The sequence below is a fragment of the Pantherophis guttatus genome, chromosome 1 (assembly GCF_059756535.1).
Source record: "Pantherophis guttatus breed Tessera chromosome 1, ASM5975653v1, whole genome shotgun sequence".
Lineage (NCBI taxonomy): Eukaryota > Metazoa > Chordata > Lepidosauria > Squamata > Colubridae > Pantherophis > Pantherophis guttatus.
In genome coordinates, this window is record NC_142063.1 from 188,933,679 (window position 1) to 188,954,073 (window position 20,395).

A 20,395-nucleotide genomic window follows, 5' to 3' on the forward strand; every position below is an offset into this window, starting at 1 on the left:
GGTTTTATAATCACTTTTTCAAATGTTCCACTGTATCTTGTGAACTTTTCTTTCCAAAATATAAAGCATTGCCCATTATGCATGGACACATATATAGAGAATATTACCTGCAGAGAAAGGCATGAATGCATCTCTTTTCACAAATTTTCCTTCAGAATCAAGAAAATGCTCAGGATAGAATTGATAGGGTTTCTCCCACTGAGATTCATCATGGAGCACTGATGATAGCAAAGGAACAATGTGCATACCCTAAACATCAAAAGTGAAAAACCTATATTAAAAAGTGTGAATATTTAATACATTGTTATAGAAATGATCAATTTTTAAAAACGGCACTGGAAATATATGAATTTTGAATAAATACTAGGCAAGGAGAAACACATTGTAAGGAAAAATAAGGAAATAGATTATCAGTGCTCAATAACTCAATAACTATATCTACATGGAGGGAAGTAAGCAGTGGGGTACCACAAGATTCCATCTTAGGTCCAGTATCTTCAATATCTTCATAAATGACTTAGATGTGGGAATAGAAGAGAAGTCATCGAATTTGTAGATGACACTACTGTAAGCTAATAGGAATAGCCAACACCCCAGAAGACAAGCTCAGGATCCAAAAAGATCTTGACAGACTTGAACAATAGGTTCTATCCAACAAAATGAAATTTAATGTGGAGAAAAGCAAGGTTTTACACCTAGGCAGGAAAAACCAAAGGTACAAGTACTGATTAAGTGAAACCTGGCTCAAAAACAATAATTGTGAGAGGGATTTGGAGTCCTAGTGGACAATTGCTTAAATATGAGCCAGCAGTGTGCAGCAGCAGCTAAAAAAGCTAATACAATCCTTGGTTGTATAAACATAGGCATAGAATCAAAATCATGTGAAGTATTAGTACCACTTTATAAAGCCTTAGTAACGCCACACCTGGAATACTGCATCCAGTTTTGGTCACATTACAAAAAAGATGTTGAGAATTCAGAAAAAGTGCAGAGAAGAGCAAATAAGATGATTAAGGGCCTGGAGACAAAACATGAGGAGCAGCTGCAGTTTGGGTTTGGCTAGCCTAGAGAAAAGAGTTGGGGGACATGATAGCAGTATTACAGTATTTGAGAGGTTGCCACAAAGAGGAGGCAGTCAACTTATTTTCCAAAGCATCAGAGGGCAGGACAAAAAACAATGGATGAAAACTAATTAAGAGAAGCAGCCTGGAATTAAGGAGAAACTGCCTGACAGTGAGAACAATTAACCAATGGAACAGTTTGCCTTCAGAAGCTGTGGGTGCCTCATCACTGGAGATTTTTAAGAAGAGACTGGACAGTTCCTTGTCTGAAATGATATAGGCTTTCTTGCTTGAGCAGGAAGTTGGGCTAGAAGACCTCCAAGAACTCTTTCAGCTCTATTCTGATTGAACGCCTAAAATGCATTTTACTATGTAAAAATGGTTTATACAGTACTAAAAAAGATTGGAACCTGTACAATGCAGTAATTTAAGATTGATCACCTTGGGAATGAAGAAGCCTTTGAAAGTTACATCCATAGTGGTTGCATGTGGCAAGTTGGTTGGAAGAATATCAGCAAACCTTTGAACTTCATGAATTACTGCATCGGTATAAGGCAATTTGGTTCGGTCTTCTGTCCTTGGCTGACGAACCCCAATCTCTTTTGCAATTTCTTCTTGGACCTTACCTGGGGGAATAGATTATGTATCAGGATGACTCACTGCTTGAATTTTGTTTTAAATGGGAGTTTATATAAAAATTTCAAATTGTGAAGAATAAAACATGAAGGACTTGGTTGCACAGGTAGTCTTCGTCTTACAACCATTTATTTAGCAACTGCTTGACGTTACAATGGCATTGAAAAAAATATGCACGCCCAATCTTCACACTTGGAACCATTATAGCACCCCTGCGGTTAAGAGATTAAAATCCAAGCACTTGACCACCAGCATGTATTTAGGATACTTGCAGCTCCCTGTGGTCAAGTGATGGCAATTTGTGAACTTCCCAGCTGGCTTCTGACAAGCAAAGTCAATGTGGGAAGCTGGATTTGCTTAACAAGCACATGGTTCATCTAAGACAGTGTTTCTCAACCTTGGAAGCTTGAAGATGGGTGGACTTCAACTCCCAGAATCCCCCAGCCAGCGCTGTTGGCTGGGGGATTCTGGGAGTTGAAGTCCACCCATCAAGCTACCAAGATTGAGAAACACTGATGTAAGAACTGTAGTGATTCACTTAACTATTGCAAAAAAATTTTTTTTAAAAAATTGGGTATGACTCAGTTAATAACTGCCTCGCTTAGCAATGGAAGTTCCAGTTCCGGTTGCGGTTGTAAGCTGATGACTATATCTACATTAGAGAAACACAATATTTATCTCTGAAAAAAATAGATACAGAAAATGTTAGTGACAATTTTTAAAAATAATTTTAACTTAAGTAGATTCAGAATTATTAAATAGAATTATTAAACATTTGTAGTGCATACCTAATAACACAAAGCTATGATGTTTTATGTTAGCATTTTGCCATATTTTTCCTTATTTATGAATATTCGTATCCAGAGGAGACTGGACTATTAATTGACTATCAGTTTACATTTTCAAATTTTAGAAAGAATGAAATGTTGGGTGGAGCATATAGAGATGAGTCAAGGTCATATAATGATTGGAATACATCACTCTTAAAAGAACAGCATCTTTAATATTGGCTCATATTAGGGTGTGATGTGCTATTCTTCTAAGAAATAGTAGAGTGGGTGATGACAGCATAAAATGAATCATACATGTGTGAACTCTCAATATCTTATACCCTTTTCTTCATATTCTCACATTGATGAGTTCCTTAAAATATCAACAGAAAGGACAATTTATTCTTACTTCCTATTTTTCCCTTGTTCAAATGACACTCTCATCTACCAAAAGTCTTCTTTTAATTACTATTATATTTTTGATTGGAAACCAATAAAATGAAACATGCTTACTCTGGATTTCTGGGTACTTCATCATCAGGAGTATGGCCCAGCGCAGAGTGCTTCCAGTTGTTTCTGTACCAGCACCAAATAAGTTACCCGAAAGAGCTTTAAGATTTTCATTATGGAAATATCCATTAGTCATCTTCTTATTTTCCTGAAGTGTATTTTAAAAAAAGAGAACAACTATCAAGGAAATACAATATACTCATACAAGTATAAATTCTAGAAGATTAATAGGACACTTCATCAGTGGACTACATAATTTAGTGGAGTCCAGATTTGGGGACATCATTTACCTTTTACAAAATGATAAAGGACTATTGAAGCTGTCACCCAAAAACAATAAGAGATGCTGTACTTCTTTACAGGAAAGGAAATAAAAGAGTAAATGTTGAGAAAAGTCATCTGTATTAGTCTGGAATATTGATAACTATACAGAGAAAAATATTGACATAGTGCATTGAACCTACTAAATATTAACTTACTTACTTTGTTTGTTTTCATTGCAATTTTATTTCACCTTTTTCTCCAAAAGAAACTCTTACAGAGCCTGATAGAGTCATTGGTCTAAAATATATAATTGGCAAAAAGAAGAATAGAAAGAAGAAAAGAAGGACACTGTTAGATCAGGCACAGGAAAAAGAAGACGCGACCAGCATGGTCCATTCAGCACTTTTGTTAAGTGAGAACAAGACTGGCGGCTGCGCTGCCGGAGCTCTCCTTTTAAGCGCTCCTGGCAAGTTGCACCGCCCAGAGACAGCATTTTGAATTTCCCGCCGGAGGATTAGCCAATCCCCGGCGGGTGTCCTTATAAGGACATAACACCCCTCCCCTCCTAGTTAGTAAACTGTCCATCAATGTTAATTAGAGTCATGTACTCGCGCAGGTACGCTGGACGTCTGGTAGTCCTGGTTGACCTGCACAATCTCAGTTGAGCTTCACCGCCGACCAGGATAGGCAGAGCTCCTGTGTCTCCTGGCTCCCTCCCTGGAACCGCACTGGCCTCAGCCGTCGAGTGTGCGGGGTTCGCCCCCGCACCTCCAGCCGGGTCTTGGACCTCTGTCTGCTGGTGATGCTGGTCTTCTTCCTGACCTGGATGTCAGTTGTCTCGTTGCGGCCTATCGGCGCTGATCGGTGGGGAACTGCTGAATCCTGGTAAGTTTCTGGTGTTCCTTTTCAGTTTTCCGGCCTTCGAGGTGGTGGGGTCCGGTTGGGTTCCCAGTTCCCATTGCCGTAGTCGTGAGTCTTCTTGGTGACCTTGGGTCTCAGTTGTTTGCGGTCGTTGTTGTTGTTGTGATTAGTGTTGGCCGACCTCGCCGGGGTGGTGAGGCTTCTCTCGCCTGGGTGGTGGAGGCCCTCCTTGCCGGGGTGGTGTCAGCCTACCTTGCCGGGGTGGTGGTGACTGCCCTTGCCGGGGTGTCATGGGCCTGCCTCAACGGAGTGGTGGAGGTCTCCCTCACCAGGGTGGCGCAGGCTGACCTCGCCGGAGCATTGCAGGACTCCCTCTTCCGGGTGTTCCCGGTCTACTGCCAGGCGGTAGTGGAGGTCTACGTCTCCGGGGTGGCGCAGGCCAATCTCACCGGAGTGTTGCGGGACTCCCTCTTCTCGGTCTACTGCCTTGGTGCGATGATGGTCTTCCTCGCTGGGGGCTCGCCGGCCAGTCTCACTGGGGTGTTGTGGTTCACCCCCTTCGGGATGTTGCCGGTCTACTCCCAAGGAACGCCTCTGGCTCGTTGGGCTGGATTGTTGTTGGCCTACCTCGACGGGGTGTTGCAGTCCTACCTGGATGGGGTGCTGCCGATCTATCTCGATGGGGTGTTGTAGGTCTACCTTGCCGGGGTGTTGCAGGACTACCTCATCGGGATTTATTTATTTATTTATTTATTTATTTATTTATTTATTTTTCATATTTGTATACCGCCCTACTCCCGAAGGACTCAGGGCGGTGAACAGCCATAATAAATACAAATACATATAGAAGTTAAAAACTATTAAGAAACAGATTAAGTAATTTAGGCTCAAAGATTAAAAACATCCAAATTTATCTAAAGAGGTTTAAAACCCAATTTAAAAGCCAGTTTAAAAGCCAATTAAAAAGGGAGAGTTAGGCCAGACCAGCTTGTTGGAATAGAAATGTTTTCAGGGCACGGCGGAATATATGTAAGTCTTGGATGTTTCGTAACTCCGGGGGAAGCCCGTTCCAGATGGTAGGTGCCCCCACAGAAAAGGCTCTCCCCCTGGGGGCCATCAGTCGACATTGTTTGGCCGACGGCACCCTGAGGAGTCCCTCTCTATGGGAGCGAACTGGTCGGTGAGAGGCTATTGGTGGCAGGAGGCGGTCTCGTAAGTACCCTGATCCTGAGCCATGGAGCGCTCTAAAGATAGTAACCAAAACCTTGCAGCGCACCCGGAAGACCACTGGGAGCCAGTGCAGCTCGCGCAGGAGGGGGTTTACATGAGAGCGCCACATTGCTCCCATTACCACCCGGGCGGCCGCATTCTGGACCAGTTGGAGCCTTCGGGTGCTTCTCAAGGGGAGCCCCATGTAGAGAGCATTACAATAATCCAGGCGTGAGGTGACAAGGGCGTGAGTGACCATGCGTAACGAGTCCCAATCCAGAAAGGGATGCAACTGGCGAATCAGGCGAACCTGATAAAAAGTCCTCCTGGCTACGGCCATCATATGCTCTTCAAAAGACAGCCGTGAGTCCAGGAGGATGCCCAAGTTGCGAACCCCATCTGTGGGGGCCAACGACTCGCCCCCAATAGTCAGAGATGGCGCCAACTGACTATATCGGGACGACGGAAACCACAGCCACTCGGTCTTGGATGGGCTGAGTCTGAGTTTGTTCCTCCCCATCCAGATCCGTACAGCCTCCAGGCACCGGGACATCACCTCGAGGGCATCATTGGGGTGGTCTGGGGTGGAGATGTACAGCTGGGTGTCATCAGCGTACTGATGGTACTTCACCCCAAAACCATGGATGATCTCACCCAGCGGCTTCACATAAATGTTGAATAGAAGCGGCGAGAGGACCGATCCTTGTGGCACCCCACATATAAGGGGCCTCGGGGTCGACCTCTGCCCCCCTGTCAACACAGACTGCGACCTGTCAGAGAGAAAGGAGGAGAACCACTGTAGAACAGTGCCGCCCACCCCCAACCCTTCCAACCGGTGCAGCATGATATCATGATCGATGGTATCAAAAGCCGCTGAGAGGTCTAGTAGGACCAGGACAGAGGAGCAACCTCTGTCCCGAGCCCTCCAGAGATCATCAACCAATGCGACCAATGCTGTCTCTGTGCTGTACCTGGGCCTGAATCCCGACTGAAACGGATCTAGATAATTCGATTCATCCAGGTACTGAGGCAGTTGTCGTGCAACCACACTCTCAACAACCTTTGCAACAAAGCGAAGGTTGGAGACAGGATGATAATTTGCTAAAACAGCTGGATCCAGGGAGGGCTTCTTGAGGAGGGGCCTCACCACCGCCTCTTTCAAGATGGTGGGAAAGACACCCTCACTCAAAGAAGCATTTATAATCTCCTGGAGCCAGCCTCGTGTCACCTCCCGGGAGGCCAGTACCAACCAGGATGGACACGGGTCCAATAAACATGTGGTCGCATTTAGTCTGTTCAGTATCCTGTCCACGCTTTCAGGAGTCACAGGATCAAACTCTTCCCAAATAATATTCTCAGGACCTGCCCCTGTCATCTCCTCTGGATCAATCCAGTCAGAGTCTAGCTGTTCACGAATCTGAGCAATTTTGTCATACAGATATTGTACAAAATCCTCAGCTCTACCCTCCAAGGGGTCTTCCCGCATCTCTTGATGGAGCAGAGAGCGGGTCACCCTAAACAGGGCGGCTGGGCGATTATCTGATGATGCAATAAGAGTAGAAAAGTAGTTACTCTTCTCTACTCTTATCGCCACTAGGTAATTCTTAATATGAGATCTTACCAGTGTTCGGTCGGATTCAGAACGACTAGCCCTCCAACTGCTCTCTAGGCGTCTTTTCCGGCGCTTCATCTCCCTCAGCTCCTCAGTATACCAAGGAGCCAGGTGAGACCGGCGCCGGGTCAGAGGCCGCAAAGGCACGACTCGGTCTAAAGCATCAGCCGCCGCCCTATCCCAGGCGGCCACTAAGTCCTCAGCCGAGTCGTGTGCTAGAACCTCAGGAAATGGCCCAAGCTCCATCTGGAATCTCTCAGGATCCATCAGGCGCCTGGGGCGGAACCACCTGGTCGGTTCCGCCTCCCTGCGGCGGGGTGTGGCGGTTCGAAGGTCCAGGCGAAGGAGGGAGTGATCTGACCATGACAAGGGTTCAATCACTATATCCCCTATCTCGAGATCACTCAACCACTGTCCAGAGACAAAAACAAGGTCCAGTGTGTGTCCCCCCATGTGAGTAGAGCCATAAATTAACTGGGTCAGGTCCATAGCCGTCATGGAAGCCATGAACTCCCGAGCCACCTCAGATGTCTCGCCAACTGATGACAGGTTAAAATCCCCCATGACCATAAGCCTGGGGGTGTCAACAGCCACCGCGGCTATAACATCAAGCAGCTCAGGCAGGGCTGCTGCCACATGGCAGGGAGCCAGGTACGTGGCTAGCAAGCCCAACTGCACCCTATGACCCCACTTCACAAGAAGGGACTCACATCCAGCCGTCTGAGGAACAGTGGCCTCCCTTGGTCCAAGACCTTCGTTAATAACAACCGCCACCCCTCCGCCCCTCCCCTGAGACCTTGGCTGATGGAAAGCACGGAAACCTGGTGGGCACATATCAACAAGGGGGGCTCCCCCTTCCTGGCCCAACCAGGTCTCCATAATACCCACCAGGTCCGCACCCCCCTCCTGAATAAGATCACAAATGAGGGGGGCTTTATTTACCACGGACCTGGCATTGCACAGCATCAGCCGAAGGCCTGGGGCCCGAGGTTCCGTACAATCTGGGGAACGAGAAGAGCTTTGAGGGTCGGAGCACGCCACCACTTGTAAACAGCGAGGATGCACTCCCGTAGGATGATGTGGCCCCCTGCTCCCGCCATATCTGCCCCTCCCACCTACAGTATCGATGTTATGGGCATCTGTATCGTAAGATCTAATCATCTCCTTGACCCCAGAGTTCACACCTCCCATGCCACGCCCTACGGCTGGCCCAGATACCCTCCCCCGCGGGTCTTCCCCCGAACCCACGTAATCTACCCCCCTCCCAGAATCCCTTAAAATCTTATTAAGAAATTTCCCTAAAAAACCCCATAACCCTCTTTTTGCTGTATGCCATCTCTCCGGACTCCAAAGTCCATCATCGAGATAGGCCCTCGATAAAGAAGAGGGCCAGACCTGCGGGAGGGGGGCATCTCGCAGTTTGAGGAGTTCTCCCAATGAGTACATTTTGTAGCTAGATAATCTATAGCTGGTAGGCATGTCCTAGTTATCCAGGGTCCTGTGGAGAGAGTATCAATTAGAGGTACAAGTCATTTTAGTCCCGCTGAACTCTCATATCAGCGGTAGAAAGAGCCATTTTGAACTCAGATGTGAACATCGATCACCCTCTCACGGCAACCAGATATAAGGGAGAAAAACAGCAGCTATAGTCCTGTTCTTTCAATGTTGTACCTAGGCATAGATGGAATAGCCAATCCTTGAGATTAGAGATACGGATAGTCTGTGGGAAATATATATAGTAGGCGAAAATCCAGGGAGACTCAGATGAAATAAAAGTAAGGAAATTCTCATCCTGATATACAGGAAACAACAAACCTGGATAGCAAATGATTCACAAAAAGCCGAATATCCGGTCATAAAAGGGCGATAGGAGATAAAAATACAGGAGGGGAGATGGAATAAGGCAGTCACTTTGTAGAAGCAAAGCCCCCATGATAGACATAACAATCATTTCTAATCTCCTTAGCTTTCTTTAGGTCTTTTATGCATGAAGGTTTAACCCCCCCCCACCCTATAGAAAGAGGTTTTGTCCTACTTCCCTCCACCTTTTCCGGAGCTGGTCGATGTGACGTCTACAGACCTGTCCATCTTCCAGCTCCACTCTTTAGGACTTTGGGCCGGTTATCTTTCTATCTTCCCCTTCAGACATTTTGGAGAGCCATGAAAGTTGAGGGCAAATACTGGATCTCCTGTGGCAAAGGCGCGAAGCGGGCGGCTGGTGGTTGCTGGCACCTCTGGGTTGTACTGGGGGTGCAGTCGGTCCAGGGGTGACCGTAGTCTTCTGCCCATCAACAGTTCTGCTGGGCTCTTTTGGGTGGTGGCATGTGGCATGATGTGCTGGGTGAGGAGGAAGTTATCGATTCTTTCTTGCCAGTCACCCGTGCCCATTTTGGTGAGTGCCTCCTTGGTGAGCCTCACCATTCTCTCTACCTGACCATTTCCAGCTGGTCTGTAGGGTGCTGAGAGGGCATGACCGATGCCCAGTCCAGCCAGGAACTCCTCCATGGATTTGGACGTAAGTTGGGGCCCGTTGTCAAAAACTAAGACATCCGGCAGCCCGTGGGTTGCGAACAGCCACCAGAGTGCCCTGATGGTTGCTTCTGATGTGGTAGATGCCATGGGAATGACCTCTAACCACTTTGAGAAAGCATCCACAACTATCAAGAGGTATTTCCCTTGCATCGGGCCCATGAAGTCAATATGTATCCTTGCCCAGGGGCTGCTTGGTGTCTCCCACTCCGACGGTTGGGCACGGGAGGCGCAGGACGTACCTCATGGCACGAGTCACATCTGGAGACCCATTGTTTGATGTCTTTATCCAGGGATGGCCACCAGACATAACTCCGTGCCAGCCCCTTCATCCGCACGATGCCTGGGTGCCCGTTGTGGAGGGTTTCCAGCATCTTCCATTGTAGGGCGCTAGGAATCAGCACTCGGTCTCCCCATAGAAGGCAGCCTTTCATCGTGGACAGCTCCTGCTGCTTTCTGATGAATGGGCTGAATTTCTCTGCCGTCTTCTCCGTAGGCCAGCCTCGCAGGACCCATGATTTAACTTGTTTGAGGGTCGGGTCCTTTTGAGTATGGGCTGCCATGTCTGCAGATGTGACTGGGCAGTTTTTGTCGTCATCGATGTGGAAGAGCCCGAGTGTGGGGGCTGGGTCTTCCACTGGGTCTTTGCATGGGCAACTGCTTAAGGCGTCTGCCTTTCCTATGGACTTGCCGGGTTTGTGGACCAGTCTGTAGGAATAGCCGGCTAGGAAGATCGCCCAACTTGTCATTCTGGGTGACATGAACATTGGGGTCGGTTTGTCGTCCACGAGTAGTCCCAGCAGAGGCTTGTGGTCCGTGATGATGGTGAAGCTTCTGCTTCTTGTGGAAGCGCTTGGTGCCTGTGACGATGGCCAAGACTTCCTTGTCCAGTTGGCTGTAGTTCCTTTCTGCGCTGGACATGGTCTTTGAGAAATAGGCAATGGGTGCCTCAGAGCCATTTGGAAGTTCATGGCTGAGCACTGCTCCAACCCCGTAGGGTGAAGCATCGCAGGTCAGTCTGAGGGGAAGCGTCTCGTGGTACTGCATGTGTACGCTGTCCGAAGAGAGCAGTCTTTTAATGGCTCTGAATGCTGCTTCCTCTTCTTCCTCCCATTTCCAGGGAGCCGCTTTCCCCAGCAGGCGATGGAGTGGCTCAGCAGTTGTAGCTTTCTGTTTTAGGAAAACACTATAAAAGTTGAGTAATCCTAAGAAAGCCTGAAGCTCCGCTTTGTTTTTGGGGCTGGGAGCTTCATGAATGGCCTTTACTTTAGTTTTGGTGGGGTGGATGCCTGTGCCATCAATGAGATAGCCCAGGAACTTGACCTCCTGGACTCCAGTGATGCATTTGTCTCTACGGACTCTCAAACCCTTCTCCTTGAACCACTGCAGGACAAGCCTGAGCCGCTCAATTAGTTGGGTTTTTGAGTCCCCCAAGATCAATACATCGTCGAAGTACAGCACCATCCCTGGAATGCCTTGGAGAAGGCATTCCATCATTGATTGAAAAATGCCTGGGGCTGCGCTGACTCCAAATTGGTTACATTTAAATGCGCTCCTATGGGTGACAATTGTTTGAGCCTCAATCATTTTTTCGTCCACTGGCAAGCCTGGGCCAAGTCCAATTTTGTGAATATTGACCCGCTCCCAAGTGAATGCAACAGATGTTGCACCACTGGAACCGGGTATATGCTCTGCTGCAATGCCTTATTTATTGAACATTTATAGTCAATGCAGATGCGCACTGATCCATCATGCTTCATTGGGGTCACAATGGGAGTCTCCCATGTCGCATGATCGATTGGTTCCAATACGCCCTGGGCTATTAATTTGTCCAGTTGTGCATATACCTTGGGCCGCAAGGCAAATGGAACCCGGCGAGGCTTGAGTCTAATTGGTGTTACTGTTTTATCTAAATTGAATGAGATGGGTTTTCCCACAAATTTCCCCAGCTTACCATTGAAGACTTCCTTGAACTCTTTGATGATGTTGTCGAGCTCATCCCATCGGATTTGATGGATCCCTCCAATTGAGAGCCCTAATGGCTTGAACCACTCCACTCCTAGCAGGTTCGGGCGGCTGTGCTCCATGATGGTGATGGGTAGGTTGCCATGGAATGTGTGGTAGGAGATCTGAAGAGAGGTTCTTCCTAGGACTCCGATGGGGTTTCCTCCAAAATTCACGAGCCTCGATCGCAGGGGTTTCAGATCCTTCTTGCTGAAGCCGGGTTTCAGTCGCTTCAGCTGGTGCCAGTCCATTATGGAGTAGATCGATCCCAAGTCTACCTCCATTGAACATGGTGACCCTTCCACATGGACGGTCACAGGGAATTTGGTGGCGCTGTCATTGTTGGTGTGAGTGATGGTCGTCTGATGGACTGCCCTGCTCCTGGAGAGTTTGTCTTCACCACGTCTGGGTTGGAAAGAGGACCATTTGGATGATCTCTGGTAATCTTTCCGGATTTCACGGTTCCGGTGCTTGGGTGGATCTGGGGCCGGCTCTGCGGCTCTGCAGGCCTCTGCAGGCCTCTGCAATGTGCCCCCTCTTCAGGCAGTGTCTACAGGTGGCATTCCTCCATCAGCAAGTGGCCCTTGCATGGTCACCTCTGCAGCTGCCGCAGCGCTCTCCCCGGTCGCCATTTTGTGCGGTTTCCCGCCTTGGGAGTCTGGAGACCTTGTGGACGGCCATTTCTTCATTGGACTCTGATGCAGTGATGAAGTCATCTGTGGAACTTTGGGGAGTCTTCTGGATTTTATGGACCGCTTTAGCCTTCATTATTGCGGCCGCTGCTTTTTCCGAAGACTCCACAGCCGTGGCTTCCTCGATGACTTCTTTTAGCGGTATTCTCTTTCAGCTCAGGAACTTCTTTTGTAGGGACACGTCCTTCATGCTGAATACAATTCTGTCTCTGATGGCATTGTCCATGTTATCAAATTTGCAATTTGCTGCGATTTGGCGTAGGGCTGCCACAAACTCTTTGATGGGTTCTCAATCCCGCTGGTTCCTCTGATGAAATGTGAAATGGTTTGCGATTGGAGTCCCTGTTGGTGCATAGTGCTCTTGTAGCACCTCTTGGAGATCTGCCCAAGACATTTCCTCAATGTCCCTTGGAGCCATGAGGTCGATGGCCATCTCCAGTACTTCGGACCCGCAGTGAGCCAGGAACAGGGCTCTCTTTCGGTCATCATTGAGGTCCTGGTAGTTGTTTCCCCTCAGGAACTGGTGAAACCGGACCATGTAGGATCTCCATTTCTCCTTCTCGGGGTTGAATGTGGCAAGTGAGATGAGCGCGGCTTGCGATGTCGCCATGACTGTGGTGGCTTTGTCTTCGTGACTTCAGCTCAGTGCTTAGCTCTTAGTTGGTGGCGGTGTGCCATGAGGCTTGTCGCTGTGGTTCTTTGAATCCTTCGTCGCCAGTGTTAGATCAGGCGCAGGAAAAAGAAGATGCGACCAGCGTGGTCCACTTTATTAAGTGAGAACAAGACTGGCGGCTGTGCTGCCGGAGCTCTCCTTTTAAGTGCTCCCGGCAAGTCGCACCGCCCAGAGACAGCATTTTGAATTTCCCGCCGGAGGATTAGCCAATCCCCGGCGGGTGTCCTTATAAGGACATAACAGACACCATTCTCAAAAGAATTAGGCCATAGAATTATAACTAGGGTGGAAAACACAATCAGGAGAATGGGCTGCTGAGGGACTTTTCCCAAGGAGGACTTCCCCCAAGATGACGTGGTGAGTGGCAGGCAATTTTTTCTGTCCTGCCACTGAATAGCAATAGTAATTAGACTTATATACCATTTCATAGTGCTTTCTCTAAGTGGTTTACAGAGTCAACATATTGTCCCCATCAATCTGGGTCCTCAGTTTACCCACCTCGGAAGGATGGAAGGTTGAGTTAACCTTGAGCCCGGTGAGATTTGAACTGCCAAATTGTAGGCAGCAGAAGTAGCCTACAGTATTGCATTCTAAGCACTGTGCTACCACGGCTCAGTGAATAGCTGATTTTCCCACCAAAGCTGGCCATTTGGTGACTGCTCCCTAGAATTAAATGTGAGCAGCTAGGAAGAAGATTTTTGGATGGTTGTGAACCTTCAAAGTAGAGAGAGCTTGAAGATTGAAATTCTCAGTAAAGAGCAATTAGAAGGTCAGGTTTTTTAACCATATTTGCTCTTCAGTTGTTCATTTGTTTTAAGCATGTTTTAAGGCTTAAGCCCATCTATTTTATTATTGTTAGACTTACAATAATGTCTTAATCTGTAACAGAAACTTAGTTTACTGTCTCTAACGAAATAATACAGTGCCTTTATAAACTACTCATTAATTTTCAAGCTTTAAATGTTGATTTATCAAGCCCGATCACATAGTTTCGTAGCAAAGCATGAGTATAAAGCTAGTATACAAAAAAATAAATCAATTGGCTCTCAAAGGTTTGATCGGAATATATATATTGATGGTCTTTTTAATGCAAACAACAACAACCCCACAGTAAATTGACTGTAATTGAAATGACTAGAGGCTCTGAAATAAAGGAATGATTAGAAAGGATAACAAATTTAGTTCCCCCTCTTGTTGACACACACACACACACACACACACACACACACATTTCTAAACAAGAATTTTCACCAACCACATGTAATTTATAAGTAGGCATATTTTAAAAAATGTTAAAAATCACTTGTATTTCAAGGCACATATAAAATAATCCATTACCTCTCTTTGCCGAATAAGAAATGAATCAATAAAACTCCTCTGGTCATTTTCATCCAGATTTTTGAGATATTCTATGAAGGTAGTCTGTATGAAATCATGGAACTCCTTTCTGTTATTCATTAGTTTTTTAGGTGAATCCAAAAGGAAGCCCAGCATAGGAAACATATTATATAGCTGAAAGAATGATGAAGGAAAATATATATTAAGAACATTGAATACTGTGAAAACAGTTGTCAGACATCTCAAAGCATTTTAATGAAAATAATGTTCCATAAGTCTACAAAAATAAACCCCAATAATAAGCAAAATCACATGATTGAGGAAGCTATGTGTAGTCAATATTTCAAATTCACTAAGGCCTAAATCCCATGAACCAAATCTCCATTCAATTATTGGGAAAAGAAATGTTCATTTCCCAATATACTCTTAAATGAGTTCCTCATGCTCTCATCCTGCTGATTTCCAAACAAGCAAAGAGAATGATCAGTCTAAAAAATTGAATGCAAGTTCAAGTCAACGAAACTATTTAGTACTTTTAGAGTTGTGGAGTAAAGTGTGTTTGTGTGTGAGAGAGGGAAAGAGATTGAAATGGCATTTTCAATAGAAGGCTGCCAACCCTACATTTTGAGTGCATTCACAAGTAACATGGGCATTTGCTTATAGAAAGAAGAGACAGTAAGTGATGTCACAGCAGAAAAAAGTGACTTGCATAGTTACGTCAGATATTTCAATACAACTATATACAATTTGAATCATGATATCATGTTCATTTTATTATTTGAACACAATCTTGCTATGACAAGCAATATGCTTTGCTTAGCAATAAAGCAAAATGACACACATCTGCCTATACTCCATGCATTTTTTTCTTCAAATGAAATATTAGATTACCGACATATTTGGGGTCGCTGAAAGATATATATTTTCACTGATTATCTTCAGAAGTCGTAGAAATGTGGCATCTTCATAGTCATAGCGCTTCCCAAGCAGAATAGAAACTATGATGTTGGAAACAGCGGCAGTCATAACTGTTTGGATCTCAAATGGCTTTCCTGGACAACAAACAATAGATCAAAATAGAATTCTGAATGAATGCTAATGAATTTAGAGTCAAAATCCACTTACACAAAGGAAGCATATCATAGAAACTACAGTCAGTGCTGATAAAATAGGAGGTACCGTATTTAAATTAAAAAATGTGAACAACTACTTGAATGGAAACTGATTGTCACAGAGACACAATTGCATTTTTATTGTTCATACATCAGTAATGGTTTCTTCGCAAATGAAGAAGTCCTTAAGGATAAACTCTGGATGTATCCTTATTAAATGATTGTAGTTTTAAACAGCAAATGGCTGCCAAGTTTCGGAAATATTTCAATTTGGATTATTGTAGGCTATTGGATGGGAAATGCTGGGTTGCATTGAGCAGGATTGTTAATATGTTGGAGGTAGACACAAGAGACGTGGTGTTTTGGTGGAGACTCTGGAGCCTATCTGGTTATGTTTGGCACACTCTGGTGGGGTGCCAGTTTACCTTGAGTCAGACCCTGACTGAGTCAGACTCTGGCCCAATGTGCTGGGCTTCAGGACTTCATTTCAAGCTATTGGTAGTGACAAGAGAGAGATGTACTGGTTCTTTGCTTCTGTTGATTGCCATCTGGTGGGAGCTGCCATAGGAACACTCTGGAGGAAGCTTGCTGGATTATGTTTACTGGTGCTTTTGTATTTTGTGGCAGCAATGCAGCTGGCAGCTGGATGAGAGGTTGTAGAGACCTGGTTCTTGGTGGCAATCCTGAGATGGTATTTTGTTTTGTTTTTTGGTGACAGCAGCAGTAACAACAGGAGTGTTTTTCTTGTTGTTGATGGTCAAAGGCTGGGGGGGGGGGGTTCTGCTAGGGTGATGAGGGAGATTATGTGTTAGGCAGCAGTGGTGCACAGTCACAAGCTAGCAAAATTTGGCTTTTTAATGATAGTGGTAGCTTGACTCCTAAGTAGATTATGCTGAGGACTGGTTCCCTATAGCTTCTTGAATGGAGAGCTTTTATTTCTCTTTTTGGGGAATCAGAGCAGGATGATCTTGGGTGAATAAACTGGGAAGAATTAGTAACAGTGGAGGGCTTGTTCTTGAAAGTTGCTGTGGATCATTTTGTGGGAACCATCTTGTCTTCTTCATCATTTTCCATCACACCAGAAAGGATGATGTGATGACCATGTTGTGGTTCTACCAGATTTTGTTGCGAACCGGTAGTAAAGGTGAGTAGAACCCACCCCTGCCCAGAGTCACAGTGTGTGCATTGGGCAGTCAAATAAATCTGTTTGATAAATAAATAAATAAGAGCCCCAGTTTCAATTTGATCCTTATAACTGAGTTGAAATTATCATATAGGGGAATTGAATATTGACAATTACAGTACTTTTGTTGGAAAATTTGGTAGAGTATAAAGTATATCATTTCATGTACCCAGATGATGTGTTTATGTTCTTTGAGAAACTGAAACATTATTATCCTTGATCCAAAGCAGGAAGGAGCAACAACTCCAGTTCACAACATTCTTCTATCCTTATATGGAGAATTATACTCTAGCACTCTTCCCTTATATTATACAAATTAGTAAACCTAGAATGTTCATTTATAAGAGATTGTTCGATTGTACAAAACTAACTATTCAAGAATTTGAAATAAGAAACTGTTCCCACTATGAACATTACCAGAAAGGATTTTGATATCCTGTCAGCTTACTAGGTAGACCAGACAGGAAACATGACCAGATGAGCTAATTCTAGTTTATTGTACAGTTACACTAACAGAATTTTGCAAGTCTGAAACTGCTTCTCTCCATCCATCACTTTTGCAGCCCCAAAAACTAAGGAAGACTTTTTCTGAGCCCTACCCACATTTTTGCTGTGCTCTCAGCTTTATCTGATGATTCCGTGGCTGCATCTAGTTGCCCTGTCTCTCAAGGTATTATTATTTCACACTCTACATTTGTCCCGAAAGACATCCAGTAAAGTATTAGGAGGAAATAACAACCCACCTGCATAAGTCTTAATTGTTTTTGTCAAGACACTACACTCTTCAATGATTTTGTCTTCAATAGTCTTCCTTCCCATTCCATAGTCCCGTAATGTGGATAATGTAAATCGTCGCATTGCTTTCCAGTTCTCACCATGAGCAAAAATAAGACCTGAAAGGAGAAGGTTAAGACAAGAGGTCAAATGTAAAATCCATTGTAACAGCAAAGACTCACCATTATAATGCAAATTATCTCTTTTGAAGGTATTTCCACAATTATTAGACTATCAAGTATAAAAAATGTGAAAAACAGCTTGTTTCTTTTTTTAATATATATCTTTATTTAGTTCAAAACAAAGTTAAAATACAAAATACAAAACTAAAAAAAATTATACATATATTATCCCCTCTAGTTGGATATTGATTAATATATCATTACAACATTAATTCCCATCCCTTGTGAAACAGGCCCTCCCAAAATTTTTAAGCTACTAAATCTATTTGCAATTTATTAATCTGTCTTCTATATCAGTGGTGGGTTGCTACCGGTTCACCCCGGATCGGGCAAACTGGTAGCGGCGGTGGCAGGAGGTTCTGCCCACCCGCCCAGATGTCTCTGAGCATGTACAGAAGTGTCAAGCATGTGCATGAGCGTGTGTGTGTCCACGAGTGAACTGGTAGCGACGGTATTTGAAACTCACTACTCTTCTATACAGTATGTTATATTAATGACAAAGCAGTTAACAGGAAGAACAATAATAATGAAACAGAACAAAATTAACATTTCAAAACTCTGTTAACAAGCTGTTATTGTAATCCTCTTCTAGAAAATTTGCCATGGCATCTTATCTATCTCAAAACATTCCAAAAGTTATAAATAGCTACCTTGGTCAAATATCCATGTTTGTTTCCTTATATCATCTCTTTCCATTGTTGTTTAATTAAATATATAGATTCAGTCTCCAAAATAGATCTTCTGATTAAAATGCAAGCAAAAGTAGTTGCTAGTTAACTACAATAAATCCATCCAGTCTCCCTCCATCTTCGTAGAGGAAAGGAATTTGTCTCTCTTCCTTCCGTGATGTTGAAGAAATGTACAGACTTCAACTTTGGAACATCAAATGAAATCCACTTTGCTAATTCTCCAGCTGTGAGACTATCTCCTTGATCCGGAACTGGATCAAAGTCCTTTTGTATAGCTTTATTGAAAGATAAAGCTTCAGATCCTAACATTTTTTTTGGGACAATCATTATAGTTTGTTCAAGTTTTTTAAAGAGAAATCTAGGTAGAAGCTACATATTTCCCCACCCTTCTTTCTTAGATTTCAGACACTGTTCAGCCATTCACCTCCTCTCAAGATGGCTGCTGCACCGTAACAGTTTCTTTTTTTCTCTTACCGATGATCTGCTGATTTCACTGCTAAAGCTGGTTCTTTGGCAGTGCTGTTTCCTGGTTTTGAATAGGAGCACTTAGGAGTGACCTAAGACAGCTTTTGGAGGATCATGGACCCAATAGGGAAGGGCGTCTTAAAGATTCCAATTCCCTCTGGAAGCAATCGAAAAGTCACTGGGCAAATGCAACTTTCTGTCAAGCAGTTTCATTTTCTAAACATGCCTGAGTATTAGCTTTCACTTTTTGAATTTATTCTTTTATTTCGATTTTGCTTTAAAATTGATTAGTGGTTGAATGCTGATTTATATCAACCCCTTGTTGGACTTTAATTGCTTTTTCCCTTTTTTTCTTTTTGATATACAGTATGTTGTTCTGGATAACCTCTGTCCCTTACATATGGAAAGCCCAGTGGTGAAGAGCTATTAGCCTCTCACCAATGGATTCTATATTTTTTGAATTTGTAAAATATCTGGAGTGTATTTCTATTGAATTTTTCTTATAACCTTGGATTGAAATTATATGTTTTTTGTTCTTTGTCCCATGACTAAATTTCACAGATTAGTGAAAGGCATCTTGTTTCTATGTAATTTTTACATCAAACATTTATTGACCTTGCAGTCAAAGCAATGGGCATGTTCTGAGCAATTGATTAATAAGATCGAAAGGTTAACTAAAAGTGGTGAGAATTTATGCCAGTGAGAAAAAAATTCATTATGGAACTGAATGAAATTAATTCTCCATTTGATTGTCAGGTAAGGTAAACTACCTAAATCCTGAAAACTTCCCTGGAGATTGAGGGCAAATCCTAGGAATCACCCCATACATCCCTGGACAATTGGAGCTCTTGGAGAAATCACTGAAGCTGCGTTTGTGATTCCTTTGGGGGATGAACAGTTGAGAGGAAAGGTAACCATCTTGTCCTCCTGCTGGGGCATAGCCCCATAAAGGACTCTAGTCCCAACACTAGAGCAGTTCTCTTTTTTGTTTAGTTTTATGTCTGACAGTGGCTTTCTTTTAGCACAGAGTTAATTTTTTTTCTTAGAATAAATCAGCATTTTTAAAACTATTTTTGTTATGACTTTAGTAAGGATGATGGAATTATGATAATAATTAGAAAAGAAATGTGAATGTTCAGGGACTATTTAATTGGGGATTGAAGTTGTGTGGACTGATAAATTTTTAAGAAAAGTTTTTTTGCTATTTGGAGAATCTACATTTGAAATTCTAATCTTAGTTTCCTTTTTTATTTATTCTCTGGGAAAATTATTCTTTTATTTTTCAATATGCAGAGTGGCTATGGAGGATAAACAAATGTAATTTGATGCTTTCTGCAGTCCTTTTAAAAATTTACATACTCATTATTGAATAGCTGTAATTTGGCTTTTGGTCACAAGAGGAAGCTCTTGTCTTATTTTTTATTGGAAAATAAAGCTTTGTCTCTTTTTTAAAAACATTTTTTTAAAAATATTGTGTTTCTTATTGCTTCTACAATGGTCCCAATGAGAGACCAAAGATCCTCATATGGGAAATTTTATATTAAAGCAATTTTGGAAAAATTCACAATTTGTTGTAAAAGTTGACTCTATGGATGCTAGATTCAAATCTTTGGGGAAAATATATATATAAAGAAGTTGGATTCTAAGTTGGACAAGTTTATTGGCGATGTAAAGCAAATTAATGACATAATGGACTCTTTGGAAACTAGAACTGAAATAAGAAATGTAGAATTAGAGAATTAGAGTAATATGACCCTTTTGAGCTCAGAGAAAAATTCTGTTTAAGACTTAAAAGAGTCTTAAGAGAAAGAAACAGAAAATAAAATTTTTC

The 20,395-nt window shown here is 43.7% G+C and overlaps 1 protein-coding gene across 2 annotated transcripts in view; it reads right to left on the reverse strand.

Annotated features, from left to right (window-relative positions):
- Nucleotides 1-20,395, reverse strand: part of LOC117657129 (cytochrome P450 2K4-like) — a 38,070-nt gene that overhangs the window by 6,633 nt on the left and 11,042 nt on the right. For both annotated transcript variants that reach the window (XM_060689381.2, XM_060689379.2), the window contains exons 3-8: nt 17,198-17,347; nt 15,051-15,211; nt 14,160-14,333; nt 2,981-3,125; nt 1,503-1,687; nt 108-249 (exon numbers count right to left, since the gene is read on the reverse strand). In XM_060689381.2, the coding sequence (XP_060545364.2) occupies nt 108-249; nt 1,503-1,687; nt 2,981-3,125; nt 14,160-14,333; nt 15,051-15,211; nt 17,198-17,347 (957 nt within the window). The remainder of the gene's footprint in view (nt 1-107; nt 250-1,502; nt 1,688-2,980; nt 3,126-14,159; nt 14,334-15,050; nt 15,212-17,197; nt 17,348-20,395) is intronic.